The 17,463-nt window shown below is 44.0% G+C and overlaps 1 protein-coding gene across 3 annotated transcripts in view; it reads right to left on the bottom strand.

Annotated features, from left to right (window-relative positions):
* Positions 1-14,236: 14,236 nt before the first annotated feature.
* ATP9B (ATPase phospholipid transporting 9B (putative)) overlaps positions 14,237-17,463 on the bottom strand; it is a 156,580-nt gene continuing 153,353 nt past the window's right edge. Inside the window, exons 29-30 of one of the 3 annotated variants that reach the window (XM_042837054.1) lie at positions 16,685-16,717; positions 14,237-15,966 (exon numbers count right to left, since the gene is read on the bottom strand). In XM_042837054.1, coding sequence (XP_042692988.1) covers positions 15,830-15,966; positions 16,685-16,717 — 170 coding nt within the window. In that variant the 3' untranslated portion in view covers positions 14,237-15,829. Of the gene's footprint in view, positions 16,391-16,684; positions 16,718-17,463 lie in introns of all 3 variants that reach the window. The other 2 variants (XM_042837070.1, XM_042837062.1) reach the window with 2 other exon arrangements.

Raw genomic sequence — 17,463 nt, 5'->3', positions numbered from 1 at the left:
TAAAAGCAGTTGATAGCGTTCTGTAGGTGAGAATTTGCTCTATTTTTTTTTTTTTCAACGCAGATACGTCTGTTAGCTATGCGTGAACAAGAGCCTGTGTGCCATGCTTGTAAAAATCTGCACCAGCGGAGGTGACCCACTGCCATCGTCACCACTGCTGAAATGCAGCATCCACCACCTCAGTGTGCTCACATCCACTCTTTGGTCTCCATTAATATTCAGCCAGCATCGGTGAATACCAATCAATGGCATTTTCTCTGCGCGGAGGAATTTAGCAACACATCTTTGTTTCATATGCTTCCATGTCAGATGCCCTTTTATCAGGCTGCCCTTCTGCTGCCATCTGTAATACATCAACGAGATGGAATGGAATATTGGTAGGAAGGCTCAAGCTCACCACCATCTGCCTCTGACATCATGGGCCAACATAATAAAACAGTAGGTGTTACTTTTGGAGCAGCCCTCATGATACGTATGCTAACGTATCACCATCCATCTCCGACCATGCACTCATCTTTTGGATCCTGGCAGCTTCAAAAGCTTCAGTTACTGTTCAGGATTTCATCCGTTGTAACCAGAGGTTTGTAAGTCCCAAGTCACCCTAACCACATCCGTAGTTGAAGCATTTCTAATCCCCTTGCTTTGAAAATCATAACTAAATTTGCTGGAAAATAAGTGAGCACATGGCTGGTGTTTTTGGCCAATATCACACGACTGTGAAAAGGCAACCGTGAGGCTCTCACACAACCCATTAAATACGCACCGGCGATGGCCAGTTGCTGCCCCACATCCCCAGAAGGACACATTTGGTGAAGAGGCAGGGATTTGGGTCAGCCTGACATCCCCCAGGCTCAGACTCCTGCGAAGGCTGTTAGAAATCACTTCACCACGTTTAAAGTGCATTGCACTTAGCAGGACAAATGCCAGCAGAGTGAATTTTGTGTGCTTGAATAATGTTGCAATTTACCCTGTGGCCGGTCTCATTACAGCACCGAAGGCCCTGTTGGTTTACCTGGCTTTTGATTTAGTGGGCTCTCGGTAAGCAACTGTGGAGGCACACAGCCAAGGACTGCAGGAAAACAGCCTTAATGCCTCTCTGGAGCTCCAGCCACCCATTCAGACACCGACGTCCTAAAGGAAGGACAGACATCAGACAGCCACACCACAGCCGTGTGCAGAAGGATGAATTAAACAGATGTGAGCTCAGAAAGGTAGCCCTGTGTGGGTGCCCCTCCCCAAATCCTGATTCCTGGGCAGGTAAGACGGTGCAGTTCCCACCCCAGAGATGCCCCAATTGAGGTCCCCCGCGTGCAGCTGTCTGATTTGGAAAGGTGGGCATCTGTTGGGCACTGCCAGGGACACCCAAAATGCAGCGGGTGGCCTAAAAGTAAAGGCTGGTGTAACACACAGATCAGTTCTGTGTGGTAGCTGCAGAAATGTTTCACAGATGCCACGCTCCCCAGCTGCAGGCGCTGAGCAGCCTCTGGTCTCACCTCTTAGCATTCACTGCTGGAGAGCTGCTGCAGCCTGCCTGGGTGCTGGGCAGGGGCTGGTGGCAGAGCTGGTCCCTCTCTGGGGGAAGGTGAGGGTGAGGTGTGCAATTTCTGGGAGATGCACGGGTTGCTGTGGCCATGAGCAGCAGGTGAGGAGTGCTCCCCCCACCCACTCTTGGCACGGGTGCACACCTGGCTTCCTGGCAGCAGGCAGTCTGTTTGAGAGCAGGGCCTGCTGGCAGGAACAGGGCAGCTTTGGGTCACGCTGTAGCAGCAGTGGTCCAGCACTGCAAAGGCCATGGGGGCTCTTCTGCTGAGACAGGGACACTCATTCTCCTGGTAGGCTCCATGTCGCTGGGATATCTGTTGTGAGAAACGGGTCCCTGCCACTCCTCACCCTCTCCTGTCTGCTGGTGGTCAGTCTGGAGCCTCTACAGCCAGCAGACTCTGTGGTTCTGACTGAGAGCCGTGCACTGCTGAGCCATGGTTATACCACGTGCCCTAGGCAGCAAGCATCCTCCTGCATCCCATCCACACGCGTGCTCCCCTTGCTCAGTGCTGAGCTGGCTGACACAAAGGGCTGCTCCAGCGGTGCTTGGTGCCTTCTGTAATCCCTCTCCCTGTAATCAGGCAGGTTGCAGGCACTGAGCAGCGTGCTGAGAGCCATCCCATTCGCCACATGATGCGGTGTGAAGCCCTGAGCTCTCTGGCTGCAGCAGGAGCCCTCTTCTCCAAAACCTCAGCTGCGTTGTTATTTGTTTGGCTGCTGCTACCCCTGCTGCTCCTCACCACCAGCCCGGGGCCTTTTCTTCATTAGTTTCTTCCTGCTCTGTTTCATTAAAGTTGCATTTAAGTGTGCCAGTGGTTTTCTCCAAATAAATAGCCTTCCATTCTGTGATATTGAATTTCTTTGCATTAGCCTATTCCCCCAGCAACTTCAAATCCTCCTGTAGCTGGTGCATTCCTGAAGTTTATCAGCAGCCTCCCCTTCTATCATGACATCATCTGTGTCTGGACACCCAGCAGCTTGCGCCAGCCTCATTTGTACAGAGCTCTGAAACACAGCGAGTCCCAGTGCTGAGCTCCAGGAGATCCTGGCTGTTAGCTCTCCTCACACAGACTCCTGCTTATCGCTCTTCTCTCTTCTCCAACCTGAGTTTTATCCTTTTAATACCAATGATCAATATCAAGACTTGCATACTTTTTACTGATCTTGTTTCCTGATGTGCTGTCAGCCTTGTTAAACTCCAGCAAACTCAAAGTTATTACTTGAAACTTTTCTGGGTTTCGCTTCACAGATGAATAGGATTTGAACCACTCTGGCAGCAATTTTGACTATGGCTCCTTGTTATAGACACTTGCAAACACCAGTTCCCACTCCCTCTTCCTCCAGTGTTTTCAGCAGGTGAGGGGTATGGAAAGAGAAAGTATTTTCCAGGTGAGGAGATACCAAACTTTTATTCACTCAGCTGGGACTGCACAGTGCTCAGGAGCATCCTTCACATCCCAAGTGAAGCGAGTAACGATGAGCTGCAGCCCAGTGGTGGGAAGTACAATGGAAAGCTCTTCCCCTCCTGCTTTCAGGAGCTGCTCAGTATCTCCAAAGACATCAGCCTGGGACAAGGGTGGGACTTGGAGTTTTTCATCTACTAAAAGATGAACTTACAGGGTGCTGCCTGCTACTGGAAACGAAGGGCTGTGATGGAGATGCTGAATGCCCCATGGGTGATGGATTTCTGAGAAGCCCTTGGATCAGCTTGGCACAGCCAGCAGTTCCTCTTACCATGGTGATCCTGAAAGGCTGACAAGAGACTGAGCTCTCAGCATGTCCCTTTCCTTCTTCACACCTTAAATTTTATCTCCCTCATTCTTTTCACACCACATTTCAGGCACCAGGTGGTTTTTTTGTTTTTGTTTTTTTTTTTTTAATGGCAGGGATGGTTTGACTGAGGGGTCCAGCATCCTGAAGTACATTGCCAGACTCTTATAGCTTGGTCAAGCATGTAAGTGTCTAGCTCTTAGTGCAGCAAAATGAGGCATAAGCCTGGTGCTTTTACTGCACTAGCCAGTGGCAACATTCCTGTTTTGTGGCACCCTTGTATTCTGAAATATCTATCTTGAAGAGCAAATGCTGAAAATTAAAATCTTGAGTCAAGCTTCCTCATTAGCAGCCTGCCTGGCTAGACTCTAGCTTATTATTTTTTGCTGGTGCATAGCTGTAAAGAGAAAACCTAGGAGAAAATAAGCAATTAAAATGCATTAAATTGATTTCCAAATGGGAATGCAGGATCAGACAGTCTCAGGAAGAACCTCATCTCTTCTCTTGCATCTGTTTCTGTATGTGAAAGAATGAGAAAAGAATTCACCAGCAACTAGAATAAAGCACATCTGCAAACATTAGCAGGGTCAAACTTCTGCCTAGTCAAGTCTCTGATACCAGGACTGACTCTGAAACTGCTTGGCATGCATTGTTTGCGAAGCAGGACTTCTCAAAGGCCATGCAGCTGTTGTACAGTAGGAACTCCTCAGCTCCAGCAACTTACACGTCACGACACTCAGCTCTCCAAACCCAGGGAACTGTTCTCATTGTTAAGAAATAATGCCAGAAAGCACCCCAGTGTCCTGCTGTTCTTAACTAGAACACAGTCTGATGCAGTTTCCAGCAGCAGGGAGATAGATGACAAGTGAAACAGCACAACCTCTGGGCACCAAGCCCATGTCTGCTCTGGGGTGGGATAGCAGCAGCCCCTCACCTCAGGGCAGTGCAGGTGCAGAACACGCGTGCACTGGGACAGATAGAGAAAAGCTGTGAAGATGTTACAAATGGATCCCTTCCTCTTTACTCTCAGGGCTTTCCTCTCTACTCCCTTCCTCCCAGGAGTCTGACTACATTTATTTTTGGGTTGCTTTTCAAGCATGTTAAGTAAATTGCAAAATTAAAGAAACCTCTCAACTGTGCTGCGTGACGAAGAGGCTCCCCACGGATGTATTGAGTGTTGTAGGAGAAATCAAATTGCATTGCATCACAAAGCAGAGCCTTTGTCAGGCTAAGAGGTAAAGACAGAATAGCCTCCCAGACCTGCTGGTGAAGGTTGGACATGTCCACCAAGCTGTAAAATGGGGAAAAAATAGAGAAGGAAAAACCTGGCCTTTAATGTCAGAAAACAGAAAATGAGAGTCCAAGAGCTTGTTCTTTTAGGGGAAGGCAGCTATGCAAAGCCAGACTGAAGACCAGGGCTGACAATTGTCTCAAGGTACTTCAGGACTTCTTCTGAGGTCTAGAAAGCCCATTGCTGGAGGTGTGTCTTCGAAATTAAAGCTATTAACACTCAGTACTGATGCAGCTATAAGAGCTGTGCCACAACAAAATGCTTTTCTCACTGTTCCTCAGGTTCCATGAGTCAAAACTGCCAAGCCTGGATGTCTGGGATTTGGTTCTGGGTTCTGCTGGTTGCATTCAGTAAGTGGACACAGGCTGGTTTTATGCAAGTGGCAAAGGGGTAAAGGCAGTAAAAGAGCAGTTTGGGATGAGCATGGGGGCAAAGGTCTGCACGCCCAAGTTCAGTCTCCCAGGAACTGCAGAGCAGCCATCCAAAGCAGGCAGGGTCAGGCCAGGATGGGCTGCCAGGATGTTGCTCTGGGCCTGGCTCTGATGTCTGTCACAGTGGCTGCATGGAATTGCTGATTCAGGAGTGCCAAGGTGGAGAACATCTGAACACGGGGAGATGAAACATCGAGCACTGCAGGAGCACAGGAGCTCACTTTATTTTCATGGAGGCTGATACCTCCTGGCCAGTCTGGCTGTCCCCACAGCTGCTGAAACACTGGCCATGGGTTGTCGCAGTAAATGCTTCTTGTGGTGGCCTTCCATGAAGTGTCCTTTTCCTCCCTTCAACCCAATTAAAAGTTTGCAGGAAGCCACAAACTCACCTCAGAGAGCGAGGGTCCCAGGTGGCCAAGCCTGCTGCTTGAGTCCAGCATAGGTAGACTGCTGTCTGAAACCCCCTCTGTGTTTCAGCACCAGCACTGATTAAAAACAGCCTGTCCTGTGCAGTGCAGCCCCAGATGCAGGCAAAGAGATGCTTTTGTTTGACAGCAACTGCTTTGGATGAAAAAATATTCTTTTCATGCCAATGATTTCTGTCTTGGCTAAAAGATTTAAGCCAATAAAAGATATTGGCTTATCAATAAAATATCAATAATATATATATATATGAGATATATATCATACTACTAAAACACAGTTTTTGAAAATAGGTACCGTGTATCTTGAAACAAGAACACTTTTGTTGGTTATTATCGCAGCGGAGCGATGCTGGTTATTTGTAAGCTCCTACTGCCCCCATCTGGTCGATGTAAAAATAGCATGTTTCGCATGAAACTTCCTGTAATTGCCTTCTAGAAATAAATAATCAATTAAAAAAAAAACAAAACACAAACAAACAACAACAAAAAAAAGCCCCACCAAAATTACTCACACCAAACCAAAAACCTATTTACTATTGTTCACTTTGACTTCATCATAGAAACGTAAAATCACAAAATTGCGGAGGTTGGACCTCCAAGATCATCCAGTCCAACTGTCCACCTATCACCACTATTTCCCAGTAAACCACATCCCTCAGTACAACATCCAAACGTTCCTTGAACGCCTCCAGGGTCAGTGACTCCACCACCTGCCCAGGCAGCCCATTCCAGTGCCTGGCCACTCTCTCGGAGAAGAATTATTTCTTAACATCCAGCCTAAATCTCCTCTGACACAAATTAAGGCCATTCCCTGAGGCTAGTTTCTCTAGTTTTTTCTTTCTCTAGTTACATGGTAGAAGAGGCTGAACCACACCTCACCACAACCTCACTTCAGATAGCTGTAGAGAATGATAAGGGTCTCTCCTGAGCCTCCTCTTCTCCAGACTAAATCATCCCTGTTCTCTCAGCCACTCCTCATAAGACTTGTGCTCCAGACCCCTCACCAGTTTCGTTGCCCTTCTCTGGACACGTTTCAGGGCCTCAGTGTCCTTCCTGCAGTGAGGAGCCCAAAACTGAACACAGCACTCGAGGTGCAGCCTCACCAGAGCTGAGTACAGAGGTACAATCGCTCCCCTGCTCCTGCTAGCAGCACTATTTCCAATACAAGCCAGGAAGCCATTGGCCTTCTTGGCCACCTGGCCACACTGCTGGCTCGTGTTCAGCCTGAGCATCAGTCAATACCACCAGGTCCATTTCCTCTACACAATCTTCCAGCCAGTCTGACCCAAGCTTGTAGCGTTGCCTGGGGTTGTTGTGGCTGAAGTGCAGGACCCAGCACTTAGTCTTGTTGATCCTCATCCCAACTGGCCTCATCCCACCTATCCAGCCCATCTCTCTGTACAGCCTCCCTACCTCCAACTAAACTGACACTTCCTGCCAACTTGGTGTCATCTGCACTTACTAAGGGTGCACTCAATGCCCTCATCCAGGCATTTCAACAGAACAGGCTGCAAAACTGACCGCTGTGGAACACCACTCGTGACCGGATGTAACTCCATTCACCACCCCTGTGGGCCCAGCCCTCCAGGCAGTTCTTTACCCAACAAAAAGCGTACTTGTCCAGGCCATGGGCTGCCAGCTTCTCTGGGAGAATACTGGTGGAGACAGTGTCAAAGGCTTTGAATTGTGTCAGTCATTCAAACAGAAACTGAAGTCATTTTTTGAAAATGCTGATGCTGAATTAGAAAGGAAAGGAGTTGGCAGTAGATGCAGATGCTTTTCTGTCTGGGTTAAAAGGCTGGGTGGCACTGATGGCAGTCACCAGGAAGATGGGAAGAAAATCCAGCAGCAGGTATGGAATTACAGGGAGGCTAACCAGCTGGCTTCTAGCATGACCTTGAGCATCACAAAAAATCATACCACATGTTTATGCTCATGAAAAATAAATTAATCACAAGTGAAGCAATCCCTAAGATGAAGTGGGATGATTCAGTCTCCAGCTAAAAGCCATGTCCTCCCTTTATGCTTGGTGTAAATGAGACCACCAAGCTCCCATGTTCTTAAGATTTTAAGTTAGCAGGTCTACCACCTTCCTGAAAACTCCCTGTAAGAAAAAGGATACTGCTCCTTTCCTCCAGCGTCACCAAGAGGAGCTCTTAGGACCCTTCTGTCTCACTGGACCTCATTTCACTGCATTACTTCTTCATTGAAGTACTCTCCAAGTCCCTGTCTTCACTATTTTTGTCATTTTCCCTCACTTCCATCCATTCTCAGCAATGGCAAAACCTCCTGCTATATATAAATCTCTCAATTATTAGGCAAAGTGGCTCTTTACCTCTCTCTGAATAACCTGTATTATTGCTGCAAGAATTCTGCTCGGGGTCCACACCTAATGTGGTAACAATAGCAATCATCTGTCTATTGCTCCTGTACTTTTCTGCACCTACAGTCTTCTTCTCTTCATTTGGTCTGATCAACTTGAGATTTGCCAAGGGACTGGAGGAATGTGAAGTGACTACTCAGCATGGTCTGGAAATTGGGCTCCTGCTCACAAAGCAAACAGTTTAAAAACAGTGGCATTCAGAACTGCCTGTTACTTCTAGTGAAAATTCCCTTCAAACGGGAATGCAAGTTGTTGTATATAAGAAAACATGGAAATTATTATATTCTTCCCACTTTACCTGCTTTATATCTCTGAGCTCTTAGTTACTGCCTCAAATTCTGATACTCACTGAGATTTGCCCAGTATGAAGCTGATTAATTGCTTCATTCCAGACTCCCAAGCAGCTCCCACTTTTTCTCGCTCCTAAAGTTCCTGCATTTCTCCTGTCTTGGAAAACTATCAAACCAGAAAAAGAGTGATGAACATTGGAAGAAGTGAGAGCTGTCTGGGATGGAAACTAGCAGGTAACAAGACAGCTACAGAGAGGCCTGTTTTCATGTTTTCCCTTGACTTGCTGGAGGTCTCTTTACCTGGTGTCTTCCCACCACATTTAGTCCTCAGTTGCACTGGAAGCGTGCATATTGCATTCAGCTTGCCCAAAGATCAGCCCTGAGCAGCTGCTCAGTCACCCTCTTCACATGATCACCTGATGAATCTCTCCCATGGAATTTTTGAGTCCTATCTTTAAAAATAAATGCTACAAAAATGAAATCTTGACTGCAGTCACTAACACTGAGCCTCACACAGATGTGACTGTGTTTGAGTCAATAGCTACAACAGCAGGCTGCAGTTCCAAAGGGGCCTTCGTGCCCGGGTTGCTCAGAGGGGAATGGACAAGCAGGAATAGTGGGAAGGTGCTGAGAACAGTCAGGCGGTGCTGTGACCCACAGGGTAGCTTGTAGGAAAGACAGCTCTCAAGGGAAAGCTCCAGGTGGCTCCAAGCTGCTTGCTTTGAGGGTGGGACCTATGTCTCACTGCTAAAGCAGCATCATGGGCTTAGGGGATGGGACCTGCACACCCAGCATTGAGGTGCATGGGACCAGAGCCTTCTGATTTTTTTCCCAGGGGTAGGGAGGTGCAGACTCTACTAGCCACAGCAGTGAGCAAAGCAGCCAGGCGGAGGTTGAACAAAGCAGGCAGGAATTCAGTACCTGCGAACAGCAGGCCCTCTCCTGGCCATGTGGAGGTGGAAGCTGCATAGAGCTGCACTGACACAGCACAGCACTGCCGGAGTTCTGCACCACAGTGAGCAATGCAGGCAATGGGGGATATTTCTGTAGGGCCTCAAGCTCCATTAAGTATACCCACACACTTCCAGTTCTTCCCCAGCCTTCAGAAGGCATTTCCTGTGGCTGGCTTGCATGTTCCTTCAGGTCCCAGCTCGCAATGTGGCAGCAGCCCCTGGGCCCCAGGTAGCAGCCTGAGGGCAGCTGTGCTGCAGGAAGCTCCCAGGCCTCCAGCAGCAAGCCCCATCACTCTGTGCTCTGACGGCTGGGCTGGCAGCGAGTTACCTGCCTGTCAAGAAGAGAGACTCCGGGTCTGAGAGTACTACATCAGTGCCTCCCACCAGCTCCACTTTACAGCTGAGGAATATCCTCCTTCTCCCACCTCACCTGCCATTTCCAAGTAATTGCTTTTGGACAGATGGCAAGCTAGTAGCGCGCTACTGGTGTGCACTAGTGTGACTAGTGGCTTGGCTTTCTTCCCACTCCCTGACAAAAGAAATCTGCTTCAGGCTATACAGAGATAGCTTATTTTTCCTTGCTCCGCTTCCCTTCCAGCACTGCAAACCCATTCACACAGAAGCTGACTGCTTCAACAACCGGAGGAGCCTCTGGCTGAGCACTGCTTCCATAGATTGGCCTGTGTTGAAAAGGACCACGATGATCATCCACTTTCAACCTCCCTGCTATGTGCAGGGTCACCAACCAGCAGACCGGGCTGCCCAGAGCCACATCCAGCCTGGCCTTGAATGCCTGCAGGGATCCAATGCTCCCACCTGTACCTCTTGATGTGAGGCAAGGTACAGCTGGAGCAAACACCAGCTGCATTTGTGCTGGTTCTGTTCTTCAGGTTAATGCAGTGATGAGCATGCAATGTCACAGCAGGTGGACAGACGTCCTGGAATCCTGCTTGACTCTACTGGCAAAGCCCATCCTGGTCAAGGGCAGACTCAGTAGCATCAGGCAGAAGCATAAGGTTTTCTGACTGATTATTGCTGTCAGGCTCACGTTCCTCAGATTGGTTATGAAAAACATGATTTCCCTCACAAGTTCTAGACGTACAACTGTGGGTAATCTGAAAGCACTACTAAAGCAATTTGTTTTCTGGAAATGTTATCAGGTATCTTTTTCCCCCTTCAGATGGGATTTCCACATGCCTATTTCTTTTAAGTTATTACACATGATAGGCATTGATTTTACTGAAGTTTGCATAAATTAAGGGCATCGTAAATCTAAGTTACTGTGAGGAGCAGATTACTTCTTCTTTTCACCCAAGATACATAAATTGCATATTCAGGATTTTAGGATGCTTACTTCTTGAATTTTGGCATTCTCAACTAACTTCCAATTTGTAGATAAACCAAAGTCATTTTCGTCTCTCAATCCTCCATTAATTTTAATATCAAAAATAATGTAAAAGAACCTAGCAGAATTATAATTAGCCGTGCACAATTAGAAAGGTAAGGTGAAAGCCTTCAGTTTGGATACCTTTAAATACTTGATTATTTATATATATATATATCATTTATTATTTTTTTATTATCTCAAAAGTAAGTTTATGTCAAAAGTGGAAAGGCAAAGCCAATTAATTCCAAAATGATCACAGCCACAAGATAGAAATCTCAGTATCGCTCAATGCTGTTTCCCTTCAGCTCCTCCCCAGAATTTGGTAAAAATTATATAAGATTTATTTACTTATTTTTAAACAACAGTGCCTACAATTGCTTTAATTACACTTAGATTGGGATAAATACACGCTAGGCCAGGTTTGCATCACCTTCCTTGTTCACGCTGGAAAACTTCCCTCCTCCAGCCAGAATAAGTTCTGTCAGCAGTGATGGAGTTGAGCCACAGGCTTTTATTCAAAGGATGGCTGTGCAGAGGTCACTTCCTGACAAATTGAGGAGGTACCCTGGGAACCAGAAGCTGTGGGCAGAAGTAGAAGCATATACATAACAGTGTCCCTGCAGATGAATTCAGAAGTCAATGGCAAGAGGAGGCAGCCACCAGCAACTGCTACATAGAGGGAGATAGAAGTTCATCTTCCTCTGTTGAGCAAACACGGCACAGAGGTTTCACCCAAAGGGAGCATTTTACCATGGAATTTCCAAATCTCTCCTTCAGAAAGGCAATCGATGATTGCAATAAATGCATAACACTTGCACATGCACGTACTCCTTAAAGGCATCCTTAGAAAGCATCCGTTAATATCCCTAACCTCCCAGCCAAAGTGGCCAGTTTCTTCCCCACAATGTGTTGACTTTGCAAAATCAAATTCATGCTCAGAACCTGGAGCAAAATACAGCAAAACAGAGAGGACCACAGACAAGCTGGATGTGTAGATTACAGAGAAACAACAGAAAGCAGTTCTCTCAGTGAGAATTACAGTGGACTATTCTGCATACAGCTTGGTTAAAGCTACAGAAACATTACTTTGAAGGCCTTTTTATTATTACTTTTGTCAACGGGAGAGAAAGTAGACAGATTACTACTAGAGGAATAAAGCTTAGCTCATAAATACCTATCATGTATAATAATGTAAAATAATCTCTCTTCTTAAAGCAGATGATCTTTCTTAGAGCTCATAGGGAAGAAAATGTAAGTATTCATTAAGCCAGCCCTCTTCTGGGCAACTTACATGCTTAGCTTTGCTGGTTATGACATACATCCATGACAACAGTAAGTAGAAATCTCAGCAGCAATTTTGCTACAGCCTCATCAGGAATGGGAGAAGAAAGCAGAATTTGAGAACTTAAATATGGAACACTCTCTCGTTCTGTTCAAGGTAAGCAGTTTGTACAACTTCCACTGTAGAACATTTGAGTCAAAATCACGTTTTCGGTCGACAGAGTAACAAATAGGTCTGCAAGTGCAGTTCCCTATTAGAAAATGATTTTGTTAGCAATTGGCTGTGCAAATTCCCCCTCACAGTAACAGCTGTGAACCCTGCTGAGGGCATCTGTTGGGTAGTCAATGCTTGTTGGGAAGTATCTCACTTTAAGTGTGTTTTGTTTACAAAAGAAATTCCTCTGCTTTTTAACATGGCGTTAAAGATATTGTACCTCCTGTCTGTTCACATGTAATGTTCAATCTGTGTTGACTCTCTTTACTTGTACTGATTTTCCTCCCTACAGGGGGCTAAGATTTTGAAGGCCTTTTTTGATTGCCTTTAAGTTTCAATAGAATTATAATAGCAGTCTAGATTCAGACTGCTTATTAAATGAAGTGTGATAAGAGACTGCTGGCCCAATTCTTTCCCCTCTGACCAGCAAAAATAAGGACTGAAGCTGTGGAAACTATAATTCAAATGGATGTGAAGGAAAGCAGGACTTACAATAGCTTCTCTGTCAGCAGTGAGAGCAGAATGGCTACCTCTCCACTGCAGCTGTCACTTTATAAGTGATATCCAGACTCCTGGCTCTTCACACACAGTCTGTGCTAAATTCTTTGTCCTGCAGGTGCTGTAGGAGCCATGGTTATAGCTCTGGACATGTGAAAGGATGCAAGCCTCCTTGAAGTTATCTTGCCAATATATAAAACTCAGACATAGAGCTCTGCAAGTGGGGAAGGAGATCACGTCTGAGTATCTCTGTTAACAGCATGGCTCTGGAGTCTCCAAGGAAGGTCTGTACTATCAGTCAGCATGCACACAAAGGTGAGCAGGCACAAAGAGTATCAAACTGCAGCAGTGTTTGGATGGAAGCCACCAGCATACCTGACATGAGCAGAGGTGCACTTCAGTCCGGGGAGTGAGGATGATCCTCGGAACAGACCATCCATCCCAGCAGCAGAGCATCTGATGCAGGTTCTGTCTAAAAGCAACTCAAATGCCTTGAGACAGCCATACACTTGCAAAGGAGTGCAGAGGCAGCGCTGCTAACATGCACGAACGCACAAGCCAGAGCAATCTGCAGTGAAATCAACTCCCATGTTTCCTGAAGGTTATCCCCACGACAGATAACTACAGAAGTGAATACTGAAGTTTTTGCTTAGATTCTTGCAGAACTGGTAGCCTAGATCTGTTTATGTAAGGTATACTTACTCCCCCCAAAATACTGATGTGAATGACAACGGAATGAGATTCTTTGGGAATGATTTATTCACCCGCACACCAGGCATGTTACCATTCTAAGAGCCAGGAACTGTGATGCTACTCAGTTTGTGCCAAAAATCTTTGCTATGTTAAAGCCTTCTACTGAAAGGTATCTATTACAACACTTACATTTTGTGTTCATGTTGTTATTTCCATACTGCTGTGACATGGTAGCACTACTCCCTTTGCAGGGCTGTGGCTGAGTGACACGAATGAACTCCAACTTCTCCAGTGTGCACAGGAACAGACTGAGCCTCCAAAGCAAGGGGAGTCACCTGAAGCAGATTTCTGCAGTCTTCAAAATAAAGGGCTAGCTGAAACTGGACACTGAAAATACTCTAGAAAAGCAGGCAGAAAATTGCCTCCACTTCTAAAAGGTGTGTGTTTGTGTGTAGAATCTATATGTCTGCTGACACATTAGCCTCACAATTTTAGTGCTTAATGCATGTAAACTACATTCTGTACACGTGGGTATGATGGTATCTCATACAGCTGCATTTAAGTGATGTTATCACTTCTACAATCCTAGTCTGATTTCTGTTTTCTCTCATTTTCTGACTAATATCAAACGCGTGACATACAGATGCAGGATGACCAACACTCTCAAGCATTTGCTTACCTGCTGAATTTTACTGTTATGGCTGAGAGCTCATAATTGTAAGATAATCTGAAGAAAACATCATCAGTACCTCAGATCTGCACGTGCTGGCTTTTCTTAATGGTTCAAAGGGGAAAAAAACACTTATTGGGGATAAAAAAAACAACATCCAAGAAAATGAAAGCAAATCAGCAACTAAAAAAGAAAATGGGACTAAACTAAAACTATTAACCAAGGGTATCTTTCCAAAACCACAAGAAATGAAGAAGGGCTTCTGCTAGGATGCGAGAACAGTGACATCTCGTGGAGCTTTCACAGAAGTGAGTTCATAGAAGGACAGAGCAAAGTGCTGTGCAGTGTTGTGCAATTCAAAGAAACACTACCTCAGTAGTTTATTTAATACATATACTATCAATACTATTTAGTAAAAATTAGGCTTTATTGCTTCTTTAATGAGGAATGAAAATAAATTAAAAAGAAAAAAAAAACAAAAGCAAGCAAAGAACTGCTAGGAAAAACTTTCAAAACAAAATTAATGGGGTGTAGTCCACGTATCTCTGCTGCAATCCCTTTTGCTCTCCCAGGAAGTAGATTTATTACTTAGATGTTACTTATCCAATATTATAATCGTACAAGGGAGAAATGAAAAGGTATCAAGCAAGGAATTATGCTGTAAAGGCATAGAGTCAGACATGAAAATGACATAAATATTAAGTGTTTAAAAAAACCAACACCAATATTTAATAAATAAAGCACGGGTAGTTATACTAATCCTCTCCACTCATTATGAGACTATGCCCAATTTGTTATATGTACTTCTTGAGAGTGAAAAATTATAGCACAACAGGAAACTAAAATACATCCTACTTTCCAGCACAGCACGGAACATTTGGACCCTTCAGGTTTTATCAGAGTAAGATCCTTTAACAAATCTTCAGCTGCTGTAAATGTTGTAACTCAGCAAGGATATACAACTGACAGTTGATAGCATGCAAAAAAAAAAGAAAGATTTTTTTTTTAAACAAGATTGCACTCAAACTGAGTTATAAAAACGTAACATTTACAACTTGGAAGATGACATTTTCCTACCACAATGTTTGTGTGTTCATCTTTCATTTTTACCTGAGTAACCCAAGTAAACAGATTACAAGGCAATTTAAATATCTTAGCTAATACAAGGTTTACTGGACTTTTCATATATAGAAATGTACTTTGACACTATTTGCAGTTTTACAAATACAAAATGAATAAAAATTTTAAAACATATTTACTGAGCAGCAATGTCTTTGTTATCTGTATAGGTCAACAGGTACAGCGGAATGATGTACAGAATTTGTCATTTAGTTTTCTACACAACAGCTTCTGTGCAATCTGGTTTTTAATGTGCATTGAAAGAACTGCTGTCAACATCACAGATCTGTAATATTTACTGGTGCCAGAAATAGAGTACAGAAATGGGCAACAGCTCCTAAAATAATACTGTGCTACGCAGACATCTGTACATAATTCAAATAGTGCATATTTATCCATGTTTGATGAGGAATAATATTTAGCTGCTAATACAGACAATGGCATTTACAGGTATTACGTTTGGTATAGTAAGTATGGACAAATGAGTTTGTCCACATGGGAACATTAGAAGAAGATTAGGAAATTTTGTAATCACCGAATCTTTCATTTCAACTTGCAGAAGATCAGCATAGTAGGAAAAAATCCTTTACAGTAGCAAGGAAATAATTCAGAAGCACTGTCAAAACAAAAGTAATTCAGCTTTATTTTATAATCAGCAGGTTAAAAAAAAAAAAAAAAGGTTATTTCTGATAGTCTTGGTAGTGTACTTCTGTGTTATGTACCTGTCAGATGTTTCCTCCTCTGTTTGTGCTCTATTCACTTGATCGCTTTTATTTCTTAGTTTCTTTAGTCCAATGTAAATCCATAGACACTAAAGCACGGTGAATGTTTGATTTGAAGACTGGTGTGAGCAAAAAAAAGCCCCTAGGAATATATGTACTCTTACGAGGTAAGCTTGGAGTAACTTGGAGGAGAAAATTTGCGCTTCAAGTACTTGAGAATGTAAAGTGGAAGACAGCTTACAACAGTGATTGCTGACACTTTCCACAGGAAGGTCACAGTTGTGATAAAGGCAACATCTGCAGAAACAGAGAGCAAAAATTCATAATGGGAGCTGATAACATGGAAACTGGAGCTTTTGTATTGCAAAGTCAATCAATTCTCTTAAAGGTTTGCTTATGCAAATTAGAACAAATTAAGAACAGACAAATCAAGCAAAAGAAACAACACAGAGAGAAAGCTAACCTCAACATTTCATTTTTGCTGATTATTTTCTTTAAATGAAAGCTTCAGTCCCTTTATGCTCTTTGCACAGTTTTGCAGCACAAGGTGATTTCAGCGGAACTGGGATCTCAGCTTAGCACCAAGAGCTTCTCATGTTAAAGGTTAAAGCAGTTTATCATTTTTCTACTCCTACAAACTATTCATACCTACTATAATTTCCCAACCAGAAATTCTGCTAATTTTCTTGGATGCTATATTTCACATTCGGATCATTTTTCTCTGAAACAGACACAACGACCAGACCAAATGATTCCTAAAACTTCAGAAATTAATTCACAGCCCGAAAATGTAAAGAGAAAGCAATGTGATTATACTGCCACAAGTCACAGTCAAAAGCTACTTTCTGTGACAGCTATGACAACAACAGTGACATCCTCCCCTTGCCACTGAAATTTTGGACCGTATTTTGCAATGGTCAGGTTGTACTTAAGAATCACAGAACCCCCCCCGACCACCTCCCTCCACATCCCCCACCCCACAAGTTATCTTCCAGAAAAGTTAAACTTCACCTACCTAAGAAAGCTCCAAAAGACACTCTGCCTATACCTGTCACACAAGGGTGAGAACGAAAATGAAAGGATAGTTTTACAGAAAATACGGAAGTTATGTGAAAAGAATATTAGACAAGAAGACTAGCTACAAAAAAAAAACAACAACAAAAAAGGAAATGGAAAAGACGTTAGTAGCATTAACTGGAATATTACTGCTTTTCACATGACAGTCAGAGGTTTTAAACAGCAATTCAACCAAAAATTTGAAAATAGATTCATTTGGTTATGTTTTGAGGCTGTAAGTGATTAGGCAGTTCTCTTGCATTTTGCCTGAGTCGTCTTTGAAGCATAATCAAATGTATAAGCAACTTGATTAGAGCTGTTTTAAATGTGAATGAAAATTAACTCCAAAATGATTCAGCTAAAGAAATGCTTTAGTGCTCCAACTTTGCTCATTTAAGAACACTTTCTATATTAGATTTCAATGTATAATTTTGATGTTTTAGCCTAAGCCTGCTCAGACATACTAAGAGCCCACGTAACACATCACTGAGACATGCCTAAGGAAGTCACTGCATGCAGTTAATTCAGAAACCTAAAAACTGAGTTACTTCCAGGACTTGGAGCTGTAGAGCACTATCAAGTCTTTTTTTTTTTTTTTTTTAAAGCACATTTATGAACACCACCTAGAGGTGCTTCTCAATGAGAAATACCTAGAAGGGATGGAAGGACTTGCTGCTATCAACATTAATGGTGATGAGGAGATGGTTGGGCTAGATGATCTTATAGGTCGTTTCCAAC

Source organism: Centrocercus urophasianus, unplaced genomic scaffold (assembly GCF_019232065.1).
Source record: "Centrocercus urophasianus isolate 14NV4802_14NV808 unplaced genomic scaffold, USGS_Curo_1.0 seq_11, whole genome shotgun sequence".
NCBI lineage: Eukaryota > Metazoa > Chordata > Aves > Galliformes > Phasianidae > Centrocercus > Centrocercus urophasianus.
The sequence above is the reverse complement of the archived record's forward strand: the minus strand, read 5'-3'. Positions and strand labels throughout refer to the sequence as shown.